The sequence below is a fragment of the Molossus molossus genome, unplaced genomic scaffold (assembly GCF_014108415.1).
Source record: "Molossus molossus isolate mMolMol1 unplaced genomic scaffold, mMolMol1.p scaffold_m16_p_22, whole genome shotgun sequence".
Lineage (NCBI taxonomy): Eukaryota > Metazoa > Chordata > Mammalia > Chiroptera > Molossidae > Molossus > Molossus molossus.
In genome coordinates this window covers 16,866,284-16,885,354 of record NW_023425358.1, presented here as the reverse complement: position 1 = coordinate 16,885,354, position 19,071 = coordinate 16,866,284, and the positions used below count along the sequence as shown (strand labels likewise).

General features: G+C 50.2%; 1 protein-coding gene and 1 gene segment (V, D, J or C); both read right to left on the bottom strand.

The window, feature by feature from the left end:
* Positions 1 to 8,216: 8,216 nt before the first annotated feature.
* LOC118640350 lies at positions 8,217 to 12,463 on the bottom strand. The segment is given in 3 exon segments: positions 8,217 to 8,635; positions 10,041 to 10,159; positions 12,267 to 12,463. Coding segments are annotated over 3 exon segments (636 nt in total).
* A 5,704-nt stretch (positions 12,464 to 18,167) lies between these two features.
* On the bottom strand, positions 18,168 to 18,711 carry LOC118639863 (immunoglobulin iota chain-like). The gene is made up of 2 exons (XM_036276445.1): positions 18,666 to 18,711; positions 18,168 to 18,580 (listed from the first exon to the last, which is right to left on the bottom strand). Exons 1-2 carry the CDS (start codon positions 18,709 to 18,711, stop codon positions 18,168 to 18,170), a joined length of 459 nt encoding a protein of 152 aa, XP_036132338.1.
* Between the last annotated feature and the right edge of the window lie 360 nt (positions 18,712 to 19,071).

Sequence of the window (19,071 nt, the reverse complement as noted above, 5' to 3'; positions counted from 1 at the left end):
ATGCCAGGGGAAGCTGGGGCTCAGAGTCCAGGGACCATGAGATGGGGCAGACTGGAGATTAGAGCTAGTGACAGCCAAGTGACTCTGGTGGGCTTTACCAGGGTTCTCACTTAATGCCACAAGGGGATGTGCACTGTTGGGGACCACCAGGTCTGAGTGTCAACAAGGAAAGGCCTGACTTGGGGAATGGGATAGTGGCCTGTAACTGGGCTGTAAATGAGTCCTGCTGCTCCAGAGAGCAGGCTGCAGCTCCCGGGAAACCCTAACATAGATGCCCTGTGTCCCCCAGTTCCAGAAACATAGACACCCTGTGTCCCCCAGTTTCAAGTCAGTGTATGCCCTGGTGAGTGCACTGGGGACATGGTTTGTGAAAGTAAAACTAGAATTGCCCCTAAGTCCAGCCACCAAGGTTGCTAGTACTGTGCTATTTATTACTATAAAGACATCTAGCTCTCTGTATTTGATGTAGTTGCATCAAATATATTGTAGAGATGTATTTGTAGGAAGTTAGAAGGAGTATGATGTCCTTCAGGTACATTTGAAAATTTGGAACAAAATGCAAGGTGTTCAGCATGATCTGCAAGGCCCCAGGGACCTGCTGGCCACGTTCTCTTCCTTGGATCTGGCCACACTGGCCTTGCTGTTCCTGTAACTTGTCAGGCATGCTCCACCCCAGGGCCTTTGCACTTGCTGTTCCTGCTGCCAGGAGCACTCCTTCCCAGGCACCTTCCTGGTTAGTCCCCCAGCTTTATTCAGGGATGGCCTCTCCTGACCACCATCTAAACTAATAGTTGCCACTCTCTCCCCCTTCCCTTGACTAAGGAACTCATCACACCATGTCTTGTAGCACAACATCTTGTTTGTTCTAGCCTATGTCACTCACTGGAACTTTGCCTCAGGACTTTGTCTCTGAGACCACTGCCACATCCCCAGAGCTGATGAGTGGCTAAGTGTGGAATGAATGGCATTGTTTTTTCTGGGGAAGGAGGGAGCACAGGGGACTCGAGTGGGGTCAGAGGCAAAGGGAGTCAGTTCAGCATGACCAGTTGTTTTTCTTCTCCAGTAAAATCATCTGAGCAGTTGACCCCAGGTCAACATTTGTTGCTTCTGCATCTATATCAGTGTTTTTGGCATTTTTGTGTTTCCGTAAAGCTCAGCCCCCACCCCTACTGACTTCCTCCCATCCAGTATGGAGGAGCCCCATCCATCTAAGGAACTCTGTGCTCTAGAAATTTTTCTTCCCCAAGGTGACCTCTTCCCTCCTGGGGGACTGTGCATTCTGTGTGTGGGGGAAGTGAGGGTACAGCTTCTGCTTCAGCCCCTCCCCTGGGAGAGGGTTCAGCCTCTGGGTTCTGGCAGGGCCTTGGGAGCCGGAATCTGAGTGCCCAGGCCAGTGGGAGTGGGGAGAGCACTGGCCCCAAAGTGGGGGGCAGGGCTCCACCACCTACCTCCTGTGCGACCTTGGCCAGGTCATGTCCCTCCCTGTGAAAGGAGACAATCATCTTCGGACTTGTGCAGCTGGGATTTCTGATAAACACTCCCAGGTTGTTACTGAGATGATTGTGACCTTTTACAGAAATGACAACAGAAGCTACTAGAGGGCACTGTCAGCTCAAGTGTGCACCTGTGTGAGTGTGAATGCGAATTGTGAGCGTGTGCAATTGTGTGAGTGAGTTGTGTGTGTTGTGGGTGCATGTGAGTGTGAGAGAGGGAACTGTAGAGGGACACTTGGGATATGTTGACTAGGAATGCAGCTGGGACACCTCTGTAGCCCACGGTGGACAGGCACGTGAGGGAGGTGACATTCTGAGTCTTAGAGTGCAGGTCACAGGGCTGGAGCGGGGACAAAAGGGGGCCTCCTCAGGCCGAGGGCCTGTGAGCATCGTGTGGGGAGAGCCCTGGGCCTTGAATCTGGAGGCTGGGCTCATGGTATTTCTGTGGGTTTTTTTTTGTTTTTTTTTATCCTCACCCGAGGACACTTTTCCATTTTTTGTTCAGATAGAGTGGGAGGGAGAGAGAGGAAGAGAGAGAGAGAGAGAAACATCGATGTGAAGGGACACATCGAGTGGCTGCCACCCACACGACCAACCAGGGCCGGGGACAAACTGCAACCGAGGTACATGCCCTTAGCGGGAACCGAACCCGGGTCTCTCTGTACCGCAGGCCGACTCTCTAACTGCTGAGCCAAACCGGCCAGGGCTGGGCTCATGGTATTTCCATGGAGCCGGGACAAGTCTCCTCCCTGGGCTCTCACTGTGGGAACCACCAGCAGGGCCCTCCCACAGCCCACACGGCAGACCCCACAGACCCCAGCCCACAGCCTGCTGACCTCCACTTTCAGAACTCACAGCCTCGCGGCACCCCCTGAGCAGCCCGAGGCCACGTGCACAGCCCTCTGCCCCCACTGGGGGTCGGTGCTGCCAGGGAGACACAGCAACTGGGTGTGGGGAGGGGTCACTGGTGGGGGGGGGGACTCCGAGGAGCTGGGGAGAGGCCTCGGGGCCCCTCTCTGGCCCTGCCTCAGAGCAGAGCTGTGGTTGGGGTTGGGGTAGGTGGGGGGCAGTGTCCCCAGGTTCCTCTCTGTTCATGCCTGTGCTGTCCCTTCCTCAGGACCCAGGGGGTCTTCCCAGGCTCTGAGGGGTGTGTGGGGGGTGGTACATGCTTGTCTTTCTGGAAGGTCTGGAAGTTTGTCTGCATCATGCTTTCATAGCCTTGGACAGGCGACCTTTGATTCCTGTGGGGAGGGTTTGGGAGGGTTCACCTGAAATCAGTGGTGGACCCAGGGACGGAGACGGGGCGTTGTCTGTGTCCTGTGTGGAGCAGTGTCGTCCAGCAGGACGGGGGACAGGCAGCCTGAGTGTCGTTAGAGCCTCACGTTCACAGTGTGATGCAAGCCCAGGTTCCCCACGCCTGTGCTGCTCAGCGCAGAGGAAAACCTCTCCTGTCTATCTGTCATCTGTCTGTCTGTCTATCTAACCTTCGTCTATGTGCAGTTCAAGGTCAAGTCTGGAAATACGCATACCAGATACAACCAACACAATCTCCAGGTTGAGCTAGAAACTTTTCTTCTTTATACTTTTTTCCCTGTTTTATTATTATTATTTATTATTATTATTTTATTCTCACCCAAGGACATTTTTCCATTTTTTGTTCAGATAGAGTGGGATTGAGAGAGAGGAAGAGACAGAAAGAGAGAAACATCGACGTGAAAGGGACACATCGAGTGGCTGCCTCCCGCATGACCCCAACCAGGGACAAACCACAACGATGTATGAGCTCTTGACCGAAATTGAACCGCTGAGCCAAACCACCTAGGGTTATTGTCATTATTTTTTATTTATTTTTATTTATATTTTCTTTATTGAATTTTAGAGAGAGAGGAAAGGAGAGGGCAAGAGAGATGGAAACTCAATAAGAGATGATTGGCTGCTTCCTGCATGCCCCCCACTGGGGATTGGGTCCACAGCCTGGGCATATGCCCTGACCAGGAATGGAACCAGCGACCTCTTGGTGCTCAACCACTGAGCCACACCGGTCGGGCTATTATTATTATTATTTTTTTTTTTTAAAGAAAGTTTATTGGTTTTGAAATGGCTCAAATTGCCGATAAACTGATCATGTAGTAGCAGCAGCCTAAGACATGGAATGCATCTCTGTCAGTTCGCTTCAGAGCACTTCAGTACTCAGGAGAGGAAAAGTCTCAGAGCGAAGTCACAATGTTAGTGGTAGGACCCTGGTTGAAGAAGACTGCAGCGAGTACACTGGGGATCGCAAGTTCGTGCTACACTGGTACTTATTTCTGCACATTGCGGAGCCTATGAAAAAATACTAAGTGAGCCCTGGCCGGTTTGGCTCAGCGGTTGGAGCGTCGGCCTGCGGTACAGAGAGACCTGGGTTCGGTTCCCGCTAAGGGCACGTACCTCGGTTGCAGTTTGTCCCCGGCCCTGGTTGGTCGTGTGGGTGGCAGCCACTCAATGTGTCCCTTCACATCGATGTTTCTCTCTCTCTCTCTTCCTCTCTCTCCCTCCCGCTCTGTCTGAACAAAAAATGGAAAAATGTCCTCGGGTGAGGATAAAAAAAAAAAATACTAAGTGAGAGATGTACATCTCAAACCCTTTAGGGACAAATATTTAACCTGACAAAGCAGATATAATATCTAAAGAGTTGAGTTTCTAAAAAGCCCATTTTTGACAACTTGACCTACACATCTGTTACCGGGAGTGCCTGAAGACACCTTTGACTTATTGAAATTAGAAATGAACAAAAAGAATGAAAAATTCTGTGAATCAACTCTCTTAAGTCTGTTCCAAAGGAGAAAAGAATGGGGGAGGGAAGAGATAACCCACAGAACTTATATGCATGTATACATAACCAATGAACAGAGACAACAAAGCTGGGGATGGGGTGGGGGTAGGGTGGGGATGGGGAGGAGGGTGTCAATGGGGGGAAAAGGAGAAACATCTGTAACAAAAATAAATTAAAAAACAAAAACAAAACAAAGAAGAAAAGAACAATCTGACAATGGTAGATTTCTCACTGAAATTATGTTCCCAAATAGCATGCAAGAATTCTTCCAGTGGGTGCCTCGCACAGTGATGACACTGGCCTCACGTTGGGTCTGTGTACGCCTAACATGTTTTCTGCGCTCTACTCAGGGTTGATTGCTTGATGTTAACTTTAGGAAAATGTAACTACAGCATTCTTCATTATGAACACAAACAGATTACAAATGTTCCTAATAACTTCCATATAGCCAAACTGTGACCTCATAAGTACAAATGTAACAGGTGGCAAGCATGAATATTTTCCCAAAATGTTCTGGGGCCAGATGCATCAGCACTGTTGATGATTTTCCTACGCCTGTTCCAAAGAGATCAAAACGTTAACACGTGCTCACCACTTGCAGAAAGAGATTCCTAGGAACCAGCATCTTAAAGAAAAAGAGAACTCACTGAAACATAACTGGTGCTGTATCCTCATAGTCTAAAATGTCTTACAAGTATATGCTAGCCCTTCATCTTAACCACCAGATAGCTAATTAAAAGCCACCAGGAGCTCTGGAGCCTTACTTTCAAGAACCAGAGTATGGCACACATTTTAGATTTGGAAAGCCTCCTAACAGACAGTTGTATCCCAAGAACCCTCTATACAGAAATTGTACTCCATCCTAGGTATATATTCTCTCCCAGGACGCCGGGCAATGGGCCCATGGTGCCAGTGAGGACACACTTAGAATGAAGTATCCAGGGAGTTTTCAGTTTCTAAATTAAGGCATATTAAAAAATGTTCACATACAAGTTTATACCACTTTTCTAAATTAATCACCAGGCAATTAATTCAGGTTCACAGAAGAATTACTCTCAGTTTAACTATATGCAACAATCATGCCAATAACTTCTTCTACATTCTGCATAATAATAGTTCTAAAAAGTGGTACAGGCACTGGCCAGGTGGCTCAGTTGGTTGGAGTGTCGTCCAGTACATCAGAAGGTTGTGGGGTTTGATTCCCGGTCAGGGCACATACCTGGGCTCCTGGTTCCATCCCCAATCTGGTTGCATGTGAGAGGCAACCAGTCAATCAGTGTGTCTCTCTCTCTTTCTTCTCCTTCCATCCCTCCCTTTCACTCTATCTAAAAATTAATGGAAAAATATCCTTAGGTGACGATTAACAAAAACAAAAACAAAAAGATTGAACTGTATGTAAACCATGGACTTCAGGTGATAATGATGTGTCCTTAAACGTGCTGTCCATCAGTTGTAACAAATGTACCCCTCTGTGAGGGAGATTGGTAATAGGGAGGCTGGGCATGTGTGTTGGCAGGGGGCATATGGGAACTCTCTGCAAATCCCTCTCAATTTTTCTTTGAACCTAAACTTCTCTAAAAATAATTGTTTAAAAAATCAGTTGGTCGTAAATGTATGGTTTGATTCCTGGACTCTCAAGTCTATAGCGTTGATCCATATGCCTGTCCTTAGGCCAGTACTACCCTGTGTTGGTTACTGTAGCTTTTAGTAAGTTTTGAAATTGAGAAGTGTGGGTCCTTTGTTCTTTTGGAAGATGTTTTCTGGCTGTTTGGGGTTTCTTGGATTTCCATTTAATTTTGGATCAGTTTTTGCATTCCTGTAATGGAAAAGGCCCTTGGGATTTTGATGGAGGTTGTGTTAAATCTGTAGATAACTGGGGATTATTGCCGTCTTGACAATAGTCAGTCTTGCAATCCATAAACAGGTGGGATATCTTACCATTCATTTAGGTCTTCTTTAATTTCTTTCAGAAATATTTGTAGTTTTTAGTGCATAAGTTTACACCTCCTTGGTTACATTTATACCTAATTTTTGTATTGGTCTTGTATCCTGCAACTTTGACAAATTTGTTTATTTGCTTTAATAGATTTTTTGTGTAGATTCTTTAGAATTTTCTATAAATCATATCATGTCACCCGAGAATAGATATAATTTTACTGGCAATGGATGAAGAGAGAAAGGAAGAGAGATGTGGAGATGCTAGGGTGAGAGGCGTTGATGATGGAGGGAGGGGCCATGGGCCAAGGACTGCAGGGACGGGGGGCTCTAGAAGCTGAAAAGGCAAGGGACTGATTCTCTCCTGAGCCTCCAGAAGGAGTGTGTCCCTGCTGACACCCTGATTTTAGGCTGTAGGACTCATTTCAGACTTCTGATTTCCAGGCCCGTAGGAGAGAAAATAAATGCATGTTGTTTGAGCCACTTAGTTTTTGCTGTGATTTCGTTACATCAGCCCCAGGAAACTAACGCAGAAGCCAAGGGAGAGGCTCACCCAGGACTCAGCATGGTCCCTCCACGGTCTCCTACCCATGGTGACACACACATGACCTGTTGCCACTGCCCCGATCCCCGTCGAAACCCTCCTCTCAAAGTGTCGTGGAAAAGCCAGAGTCCAGAGACCCAGCATAGAGGGCTGGGGTGACACCCCTCATTCTCGTAGCCTCACAGTCTCCTTACAGGACCTGGTTTTCTTCCTGACATCCAGGATCAGAAGGACATGGTTCCCAATAATTAATGCCCCCCCAAAAGATGTCAGGTGGCTTTCCAGGCCACATACCTGAGTGTATCCCGCCTCCCTTTGCTCCCGTGGGGCAGAGGCGGGAGTGAGTGGGGGAGCAGCTCAGGGGTCCCGGGACACCCAAGGGGGCATCAGGCAGAGGTGGACTGGCCTTGGGTGTGTGATGGATGCAGGGTGGTATGATTTTGTGAGTCCACCCTTGGTCCAGAGGCAGGAGCTTTCCTGGCTGGGCCACCCTGAGGCAAATCAGGGGACTTTTACTATGTAACACCCCTTCCCCCAGTGGTGGTGACCTGGTGGGAATGAAGACAGTAACATGGAAGGCTCCCTGTGCAGTGGTAACTGTAGCCAGCTCGTGATCATTGCCATGTCCTGAGGCTGCTGGGCAGTCACCTGTGGGTGTATCAGAGCCTGATTCCCATCAGTGCCAAGGTATCTGGAAAAGTCACCCCCACTTTTAATTGTGGTACAAGATGTCGGAGACACCAATTTCCCTCCAGCAAAGGCTTTGTCTAATCTCAGAGAGATTATGAGGCACCTCTTTCTCTCCTTGCATTGGTTCCTGGGGAGCTCAGAGCTTATTTGTGTCAAGTATCTGAGCCTCCAGGCAGGCGTTTGGTAGGACAGTTTCCTTCTTGTGTTCCTCCTACTTCTTTTATACCTCTGAATCTGACACTGGGTGAGGAATCAAGGTGGGCCCCAGGTTTAAGAGCCTTTAAAACGGATTCCACTGGAGCGTCCTGGACCCCATGGGTGGTCTAGCCTGAGGGAGTGACAGGGAGGGGGTGAGGGTGGGCAGGAGCTGAGCTGAGCATGGAGGGAGCGGGGCATTCCAGAGGGCAAGGGCCAGGAACAGAGGGTGTCTCGATCAGGACAGGGAGGGAGGGCCTATCTGAAGGTCACTGCTCATGGCCAGCTCTGACCAGGAAGGAGGGACATAGTGGGCTGGAGGAGGAACCAGGGGAAGGAGAGGGCAGAGAGGTTGAATGGTGACCAGACTCCTTGTGTACTAGCTAGGTTCCTGGGAGGTGCCCCAGGAAAGTTTCCTGCTGGGTACCAAGGATTTTCCCGCCCCACTCTGAGAACCAGGAGAGCTCACAAATTAAATATGAAACAAGAAAAAGAATGAGCAGAGAGCATGATTTCTGATTGACAAGGAGAACATTTTGAGAATTGATTGTATGCAGGGAGCAAGGCTGGGGACAACTAAGGTGGGAGGGGAGACTCTCCCAGAGATCCTGAGGCTCCAGCCCCCAAGGATGGGGGGCTCAAGGTCTTAGGAACACTCTGCAGGGACCACTGTCTTCTCCACGGTGCTCCCCTCGTGCGTGACCTGGCAGCTGTATCTGCTGGTGGAGCTCCACTGATCACGCGTCAGGCTCAGGTAGCTGCTGGCCGCGTACTTGTTGTTGCTCTGTTTCGAGGGCTTGGTGGTCTCCACGCCCTGGGTGACAGTGTTGCCATTGGCCTTCCAGGCCACCGTCATGCTGCCGGGGTAGAAGTCACTGATGAGACACACCAGTGTAGCCTTATTGGTGCTGAGCTCCCCAGGGGATGGCAGGAATAGAGTGATCGAGGGCGCGGACTTGGGCTGACCTGTGTGGACAGAGGAGGGGATGTGAGACACAGAGGGAGAGTCTGGGTTTGGGGGCAGCCCCCCTACTAATCTATAGCCTCTGTGGCCGGTCCTATGGTGTCCATGTTTGTTCATCAGGGGACCCTCCTTCCTTGTCTCCTACTTTCCACTCAGCCCCTGGACAGCAGACAGCCCCCACCCTCCCAGAAGCGCTTCTAAGTCACCTCTCCCAGGTGACCTGGTCGAGCCCCTCCATCTGTAGCCTCAGTTTCCCCAACTGTAACCAGGGAAGGCTGTCCTCCCTCTTGGTCTCCAGAGTCTGAGTGCAGAGTCTGGTCCTGACCGCCTGAGCCCTCAGCCCAGCGTCAGGTCCCCACCTCACTTCAATCTTCCGGCGCCCAGTGCTTCTTCTGTGATCTGGGGTTCCCCACCCAGCCTGATGGTGTGTGAGGAGGCCCCAAGCCTGAGCCCAGCACACAATGGGGCCTGGAGCCCCCTTTCACCCTTGGGCACCCAGGTTGGCCCCAGCCTGGCCTCAGCTCTCCAGTGAGGGCTGGAGCCAAAGCCCGGGGGCTCCTCATGGCTCTGCCTGCCTCCGTCTCTCATGCCCTGACCCCAGGACCCTTCACCTCGGCTGCATTTTTGGTGCCGCTCTTCCAGATGATGGACTCCATGGCCCCACAGCTCTGACAACTTCTGACTTCGTGGAGCAGCTGTGTAGCTTTGAGCCCCCCACGTGGTCATCTCCTGAGTCTAATGCACCCTTGAGGAAGGTGGGTGGCCACCCTTGGACAGGGGTTATGGGGTTCCAGGGACAGATGAATCCGTGCCCCACAGGGTCTGCTCCTTTCTGACTGCCGTCCTGGGAGGCCTGGGCTTCTGGCCACTTTACCCTCTGGCACCTCACAGCCCAGCAGAGGCTTCAGCTTAGAGGGAGCAGCACCTCTCTCTCTTTCCTCCTCGGGCCTCCCCTCAGGTTGACCCTGTGTCCCTGGAGGTTGGGGTCATAGCCCCAGCCCTCCCCCTGGCCTTCTGACTGGCTCTCCCAGCTTGGAGCATCAGCCCGGACCTCAGGAGCCCAACACTGTCTTCAGGGCCAGAGGCAGTCAGAACAGCCTCTGGTCCCTTCGCGAGCATCTGTCCTGGAAGAGAGAAAGGAGCCCTGTTCCTGGGCCAAACCCCCAGCCCAGGCCTCGGACCCAGCCACATCAAACTGTCAGTCTCTGGAGGTGGCTACTCCTGCTGCTGGGTCCTTCCTACTGGTTACCCTGAGGCCAACTTGCCTTCCCCAGACCCCATGGAGAAAGTGGGGTCGGTCTGCAAGGCTGGAGGACAGAGGGAAGCAGCCCCCAGAGAGAGGAGAGTGACTTTCCCAAGACAGCAGAGGGGTGGGACACGATGGGAAAGGTGGTGAGAGCCACTTACCCAGGACGGTGAGCTGGGTCCCGCTGCTGAAGACATACCATGGTGACTGAGGCTCTGACCAAATGCCGCCGGGCCAGCACCTGGGGCGTGTCCCCCGACTGTCAGTTTGGAGCAGGAACCTGCCGGGCACGATGGGCACAGGGCTACAGCAGGCAAGGCTGAGTGCTGGGGTGGGGCGGGTTGGCAGCCAGGCCCCAAAAGGCACCGGGGTGTCCCTGTGCCTGGCCCCCTTTCTGAGGCAGGCACCACCTATGCTTTGGAGTCACCCACTGTGTGACCCCTGAGGCCGTCCTGGTCACCACCGAATCCTTAGTGCCGATGGAGACACTGAGTGCCGTGTCCCCTCAGATGGCTGTGTGGTGTGGCAGAATGAGTCCTGAACTTGCTTGGATCTGCCTGATCTCTCCTGGCCTCATTTGAGGACCTCTGAGGGTTCCTTCCCCCCAGTTTCCCACTGGCCAGCCGTGGACATTGAGGTATTCATGACTTACAGTGCTCCCACGTGGAGAACCCCTTCTCCTTTATCTCCCCACATCAGGACACAATGCTGTTCTCTTTATGAAGCCTTCTCTGAGCTCTTAGACCACTATCTTTCTGTTCATCTATCCATCCCTCCATCCATCCATCTACCCATCCTCCATCCATCCAGCATCCATTCACCTATTTAACAACGGCTCCCAAGCAACTGTCTGCCAGTAACAGTTTCATGTGCTGAGACATGGTAGGGCTCCCAGTTTTCACCTCCATCTCTCCCTAAAACCTCTCAGTTAGGACCAACAAGTCCCTCCTCCCTGTCAAATCCGAGATTCCCTCCCCAGTTCCTGCTGTACCTTATGGTTTTGCTGGATGTGACACGGAGCGGGTTCCTCTTTCCAGTGACTCTCTTGCCCTGGGCATCTGAGACTTCCCACTCCCTTCCTCCACTGGCTTCCCTTTCTCTGCGGCCCATACACGGCAACTGACCCATTCTTTGCCATCTTCTCACCCTGTGGATTCCCCCTACTGCCCGGATGGTGAGGCTCAAGTCTGTTCCAGCTCCAAGCCTTCTCCTCCGCGCTGCCTAAATGGCCTCAATTTCCAGCTGGATGGCCAACAGGAATCTCAAACTCACCACATCCAAATGAATCTGGACACTTTTCTCCCACCCCAGTTCTTTTTCTCTCTTCATCTTATTACACGTGATCATGACTGTTCTCAACCCTGCTCACCCCCAGGCTGGAAACCTGTGTTCTTAGATACAGAATCTAAATCTTCCTTTTTAAAGTTAAAAACAGGCTCAAAATTATTGAGAAACAACAAAACCACCCTCCAAGATTCCAAAACCTCAAGAAGCCTCAGATTTTGCTTTGCTGATGTTAACCTGCAACTCATACGAGAATGTGGCGTTGCACTGGGGCTTATTGGATGTAAGCATCTCTGCATTTTCACCTTAGAAGTTGGCCCAGTCAGCTGTGGTTGTCTTTGTGATGTAAATATAAGATTTTTTTGCTTCAATTTTTAATTTGTATTTATTTATCTATTTATTAATCCTCACCTGAGGATATTTTTTCATTGATTTTTAGATAGAGTGGAAGGAAGGGAAGGAGGGAGGGCGGGAGGGAGAGAGAGAGAGAGAGAGAAACATTGATGTGAAAGAGACACATGAATAGGTTGCCTTCCACACGACCCCATCCAGGGCCAGGGATCAAACCTGCAACCCAGGTACATGCCCTTGACTGGGAATCAAACCCAAGAGCCAAAGATGTAAGGGAAGGTGCCTCCCACCACAAGGCACCAGCCAGAGCTTGTGCCCTCATGCTCCAGGGTCTGGTACCTACTCAGCGAGGGGAAGAGTGAGGATGTGACTCGTCAGCTAAGAGAAGGAGGCCTGGGCACCCTGGAATAACAGCACTCACCACCCACAGGGCCATCCTGCCCCTGGTTCTGCCCCACCCAGAAGACCAGGACGAGGCTCTAGTCTTGAGTACAAAATTTAAGGGGATCCAAAACTCAGTAATTAAGATAAATAATATTTTAATACAATATTAAAAAGTAAAAATCAGTGCAAACCAATCCACACTGAACAAATGTCAACTTTTTAAATAAATCCAGTGTCTTCCCAGGCCCCTGCTCTCTGGCTGACCCTCCCTTCTCTCCCCTTCCCCTCACTGCCACTCTCTGTCCCCCACTCCCAGTTTGGGCTGCAGAGACCCTCACATCCCCCACGTGACTCACTCAGCCCCTTACCTTTCCCACAGGCTCCAAGGCCTGCTTCTTGTCGGGGCTCCAGAGCTGGGAGCCCTGCTCCGAGGTGCTGTGGTAGAGAGCAGCAGGCCATGGGTGCCCAAGGCCAGGCCCAGCAGCATCAGGGACCAGCACTGCCTGAGGCCAGGGCTCTGCCCCCTGCGGGCCTCATGGCCCACCTGTCCTATCCTGGGCCTCATCTGAGCTCAGGGTCAAAGGCACCTCTGGCTGGCCTGCTGGTGTAAGCTTCCAGGGGGGAGGATTATGTGGGCAGGTCCCCTTAGTCCCTCTCACTAGCCGTGGCTGTCTCAGTGCATCTGGGCCATGGCCCTGTCATCTCCCTGGGCCTTCTCTGGTCCCTGCCCCCAGTGCCCCACCCTCTCCAGGGCCATGGCTATTGCTCCTGGGGTCTCTCCCAGCGGGACATCTACCAACTGTCGTGCTGTGGTTGGGATCCAGAGTTCAACTGCCCCACACCACAGCTGCCAGCCTGCTCCTGTCCCTGGGGCCTTGTGTGAGGCACACCTGCTCCTGCTGTGTCCAGTGGACCAGGAATCACCTGAGTTCAGCGGTGTGGGACTGGGGCTGGGGCTGGGGCTTCTCTTCTGACCAGACCTGGGGCGTACTCGTGACAGGGGAGGAAACAGGTGTTGGTTTAGAAAGAAGCTAAACTAGCCAGGGCTCACCCAGTGTTTTAAGCACCCACTTATGATCCTTGCTTTAATCATTACTATTATCACACTGAGGGTTGCAAAATAATGTTTTCTCAATATAGTGCTCTTTCTTCATGTGTACTCTTTCTCCAGTCAGTGTGTTATAAATCATTACCCTTTTGAGAGTTAGCTGGAGTCGAGGTGTCTTTGCCCACATTTTTAAAATACTAAAAACAAAATTAAATGTATTATTTTTGACATATCAACAAGTTCCTGGTTAGAGACCAATTTCAATGGCCTTGTACTGGCCAAAGATAGAATAACTTATAATAATTGCCATGGATTTAAATACCTCAAGTATGCTGATACCCATGAACTTTTCATGATACTAACAAACTCATGTTGTGTGGTACTGGCACACTGACTTGTTATTTATTTATTTTTTTATCCTCACTCGAGGACATTTTTCCATTTTTTGTTCAGATAGAGCGGGAGGGAGAGAGAGGAAGAGAGAGAGAGAGAAACATCGATGTGAAGGGACACATCGAGTGGCTGCTACCCGCACGACCAACCAGGGCCGGGGACAAACTGCAACCGAGGTATGTGCCCTTAGCGGGAACCGAACCCGGGTCTCTCTGTACCGCAGGCCGACGCTCCAACCGCTGAGCCAAACCGGCCAGGGCTGACTTGTTATTTTGATAGTTGGTAAATAAAGGAGAAAAATCAAACACTGATCCTGCCTTTGCTGTAGGAGCAGTCCCTAGGTGACTAAATCATTGATGAGTGGAAGTTTTCTTTGTACAAGTTTTCTAGTGAATGAGTGAAGAAGAAATGCTAGAATGAAAATATCTGCACTTTGCATCCCACAATGAACCGATGGATTTGAGTGTTGTGCATACATCACAAAATGAAACATAGAAAGAAATATAAGAGCCCTTTGTTTCCTAAAGGACCTCCACATGTTATTTCCACCCTCCCTCTCTATGTGGGGCCATCTCCCATAGCTCACCTTGCCAGATCATGTCACAGCCACACTGGTCTTCTGTAGGTGCAGGGAGCCCTTGCATTTCACTCTATCTGATTGGCACACTCCATCCTCCTGGGTCTTCCTCAGATCCTCTCTTCCAGGGTCTCAGGGTCTAACTCAGGTCAGAATATTTGGGACCCTCATCTTCAGTACCACTGGTGACATGCTCAAGCCAACTGGGTTCTGTGTTTCTGTGTCACTCTTGGGAGCTCCATCAAGCATTTCTATGCACACACCACAGCTCTTAGCACCCAACACCTTTGTTCTGTAACACAGTCAGGAGCCCTGTTGAAACCTTGGGGTGTGGGGTGGGAGTTCTTTGCTGTACCAGGTAGCAGATCCCAACAGTCTGGGAACCCCACCTTCTCCCACATCATTCTTCTCCATTACTGATTCAGAGAGTGTCCCAAGTGTTCCTTTCCCTGCATTGGCCTATTTCAAGCTTTTCCGTTCCACACCATTCCTGGTGCTGAATATAACCACTTGTGTCATATGCCAAGCATTAAAAGGTGTGTGTGTGTGGGGGGGGAATGTGGCCAGTCACTGATGTGACAGAGCTTTCCCTTCTTAGGGAAGCACAGTGACCCTAGCCATCAAACAGGATCCTGGAATGGCAGGATCTTTGGAACCCAAGAATTCATTCAGTTATGCATTAATTTACGTATTTATCTACTCACCCAACTCTACTATCATCTAGTGTTTATGACACACAAAATGAGTTGAAATAGATCTGACCCACTGAGAATTTGCAGATTAGTGGAGGAGAGAGACTTGCAACATAAATTTAGAGCTGTGTGGTAGGTGCTAAATATAGTTAGGAAAACATATGTTTGCACATCGCAGGAAGTCAGTAACTGTATAAACAGGTCAGGGAAATCTTGCCCAAGGAGTGAGATTTGAGATAATTATGGAACCCTAAGTCCCTGCAGGCAGCTGGAGGTCACTGACAAGGGACAGGAAGTAAATATCTTGGGCAAAGGTTTGGAGCCAACCAAGAGAAGCAGGTGTCAGATCAACTGTAGATGACTTAATATGACACAAACAGACAGTGAGGGGAGCGTAAAGGACATGGGACTTGGGACAGAATCTGGGTCATCTCCAAAGGCTGCATCATGATAAAGAATCTGAATTTTCTCCCTTCAACCTGTCACAAGCCATAGGTAGCTGTTGCTCACTTGGAACATGGCTGGTCTAAATTGAGACGAACCACAAGTATTAAAAACACACTGAATTTGGAAGATTTGAAAAAAGAGTTTAGCCCTGCTCAGAAGTTAAAGCATTGGCCCGGGGACCAAAGAGTTGCGGGTTCAATTCTGATCAAGGACACGTACCTCGGTTGCGGTTCGGTCCAGGCCCTGGTCGGTGTCATGTGAGAGGCAACCAATCGATGTGTTTATCTCACATGATGTTTCTCTCTCTCTCTATTTTTCCCTCCCACTCTGTCTGAAAGCAAAGGGGAAAATATCCTCAGGTGAGGATTTTGAAAAAATGTTTTTAAAAAAAGGGTTAAAAACTATATTGTAACTAATTTTTATACTGATTGCAGGTTGAAATGATAATATATGGGATATATTGGGTTGAAAATCATTTCACCTGTCTGGCCAGTTTGGCTCAGCAGTTAGAGCATCAGCCTTAGGACTGAAGGATCACAGGTTCAATTCCTGATGAAGGGCATGTACCTGGGTTGCAGGTTCTATCCCCAGCCTCAGTTGGGGTCGTGCAGGAGGCAACCAATTGATGTTTCTCTCTTTCTCTCTCTCTCCCCCTTCTACTCTATCTAAAAATCAATGGAAAAATATAGTTGCGTGAGGATTAACAAGAAAAATAATAATAATTTCACCTGTTTCTTTTTACCTTTAAAAAAATGTAGCTACCAGAAAACTGGAAATGACAGAAATGGCTTGCAAACATGCTTTTGAGAGTGGGAGACAATCCAAGATTAGAGAGAAGGAATGCAGGCAAGGCTGGATCCAGGAGTAATGAGGATGAGAAGTGGGGGAGGCGGTGGTACAGGCTGCAGCAGAGGAAGTCACAGGCGGCTAGAGACTAAGCAAGGTGAGAAATGCCTCAGACTAAAGGAAGGGAGTGGGCAAGGGAAGAGGCCAGGCCTGGGGACTGATGAAGAAGTAATAACACTGTTATTTTGTTGAGCACCCATTACAGTTAAGCCCAAATAAGCACTTTATATAAATTAATGGGTGCTATTAATAAACTCTTTACATACAACATTGGAAATGTTGGCCTAGAATTCAACTGAGCCTTCCAAGGCTGACCAGAGCTAAGACTCACACTCTGGCCCGAGGCCCCGGTCTCACCTTCCAGCAATCTGGAAGGGCAGGACAATGGAGGATCCCAGCCTCACTTCTGCCTGGTTTATTGTCATAGCATGGATTCTCAGAATCACGAAGGATGAAAGCAGGAGAACTGCAGGTTACAGGCAGAAGACAGAGTTCCTTTGGGACCACCTAGCTGGCCTTTAAAAACATGGGCCTGGGCCTGGCCAGGTGGCTTGGATGGTTGGAGTGTCATCCTGTGCACCAAAAAGTTGTGGGTTTGATCCCTGCTCAGGGCACAAATGGAAGGCAACAGATCAAGTGAGAGCTCAAAGGTACCTGAAATGTGTTATGAGGTGAGACCATTGTTTTACAAAAGAGACTCAGGCACACATGCCTGCCTTTTGTGGGGGGAATCCTCCTAGGTCTTTTTAGCCATGACAAGTGGATGTTCTCAGCCAATTTGGGGTAATGAAGGAGATGGTTTTCCTGGCACCTCTCTGTACATAGTGTGACCCACCACCCAGGGGTACAGGGTACTGTGCTATGGGCCAGCGTTACAGGAATTCACCTGTTCCCTCTTCACCTAACAAGCTAATTGGTGATACCACACCCCTCCTACCTCCAGGTCTTTCTGTGGGTCCAGAGGTTTAGTATCCCTGGGATCATCAGGTAGGAGGATTTGAGGATGACCTTGATCAATGCACCAAGCATGGCTTGGTTGAAACCTGGAGGCAGGAACTGGGGTGCTTCTCTGGAGCAAGAGTTGGCAAACTGGCCCAAAGGCCATATCTAGCTCAGCTCCATCTGCTTCTATGAATGAAGCTGAATAGGAACGAACGTGCGCATTTGTTCATGTATTTTCTGTGGCTGCTTTCATGCTATGAGAACAGAATTCAGTAGCTGAGAGAATGATTATATAGCCCAGAGAGCCAAAATTATTTACAATCTGGCCCTTCACAGAAAATCTGATTGCCAGCTCTGCTGTCCTGTCAGAAGAGTACAGCCCTGGCCGGTTTGGCTTAGCTGTTAGAGTGTCGGCCCATGGACCAATGAGTCATGGGTTCAGTTCTGGTCAAGGGCACGTACCTCGGCTGTGGTTCATCCCCGGCCCTGTTTGGGTCATGGGGAAGGCAACCAGTCAATGTGGCTCTATCACATCAATGTTTCTCTCTCTCTCTCTCCCTCCCTCCCACTCTATCTGATGATAAATAAAAAAGTATCCTAGGGTGAGGAATAAAAAAAGTTAAATTAAATTAAAAAAAGAAGAGTACATGTGTTGGCCTCAGCTAGACCTCAATTGGGGTGATTTTGCCACCCTGGGGACATCTGGAAATGCTTGGAGACATTTCTGCTGTCATAACAAGGGGTGGGAAGGCACAGGTACTGGAATTTAGTGGCAAGAGTCCAGGGATGCTGCTCAACATCCTACAATGCACAGGACAGCCCCCAACAAAGAACTGTCTGGCCCCAAATGTCAATAGTACCGCGATGGAGCACCTGCTCTATACCTATCACTCAGCACTCATTCTCCTCCCAGAGGCCCAGTAAAGGCAGCTTCTGTGAATAATCAGGTGATAGCAGAGGGCCCTGTTCTTGGCCAGAGTGTCCCCTCAAGATGCGTATGTCAGTCCCCTGCCCCCATAACCCACAAGAGCAGAGGCTCCAGCCAGGCAGACCAGGTCCAGTTAGTCTCTTGGGACCTTTGCCTTACGTTGGTCCTTGGGTAGTTCCTACCCATTTTGACCTTACACAGAACAGCTGGGGCCTCCTTGTTATAATTCAGCACACCAGTCAGACCAAACAACTTCCCAAGACACAAGCAGCTTTAATCCCCCAATCTAGTCTCCAACAGGGCCTAGCTGGACAAGGAGCATCTCCTTCGCTCTGCACAACCCAAGGCCCACCCTCCTCCTCGCCCTCTCCATGGGTATGCACACCCCTTCAGTCTTTAGTTCATGGTAAGCGTGTCCTGGGGTGCCTGGGACACTGAAGCAGCAGGCTCCGTTTCTTCCTCCCTCTCCATTTCCATCTTCTCGTTCTCCAAGCCCTGGATGCCCACAGCACAGAAATATATAGCCTCATCCTCAGGCTGCAGCTCAGAGATGCTCAAATACCCTGTGTTCTTGGCCACATCTTTAGATCCAGAGAAGCGTGGGGGGACCTTGGGGCCCAGTTTCTTGTCTGCAGAGGAGGAATATCTCAGCAAGAATCTTGGAGCGTGACCGGGCCTCTGCTGGTACCAGTAGATGCTATAAATGCTGACATCATGGTCGCTGCTCAAGGTGCAGGCCAGCTGGATTGTGGTTCCGAGGGACGAGGACACAGAAGGTGGCTGATTCAGCACTGGCTGAGGGATACAACCTGGGTACACAGAAAAACATGGACCCCTGGGGCAGGGCAGGGCAAAGGAAGGGGTCAGAGGCTGCAAGCTCTAGGGTGTTCTCACCTGTGCAGTGGGTGAGGAGCGCCAGCAGAACAGGAGCCCAGGACATGGTGCAGACATACAAAGCTCTGCTTCCTGAATTGTGCAGCCACAGCTCCTAGGGTTCTTTGGGGTCTAAGCAGTATCCTCCTCCACCCGCCCAGGGGTGGGGTCATTGCACACCCAGTTCCAGCCACTACCATCCCAAACTTATTTGGGTTTGCGGCATCAGTTAGGGAAATGGTCCCATGGTGGCAATTGTGGCTCTTACTTTGTCCTCATAGAAGCGTTTGGGGAGGAAACACCTGCTGAAAGCTCACAACCCAGTGCCCAAGAGGCCAGCCTGCAAGCTTGCGTCCCTGAGGGAGAGTGATCTCAACATCCCCTTGAGGAAGCCGAGCCCCACAGAAATAAGATTTTTGTTCAAATT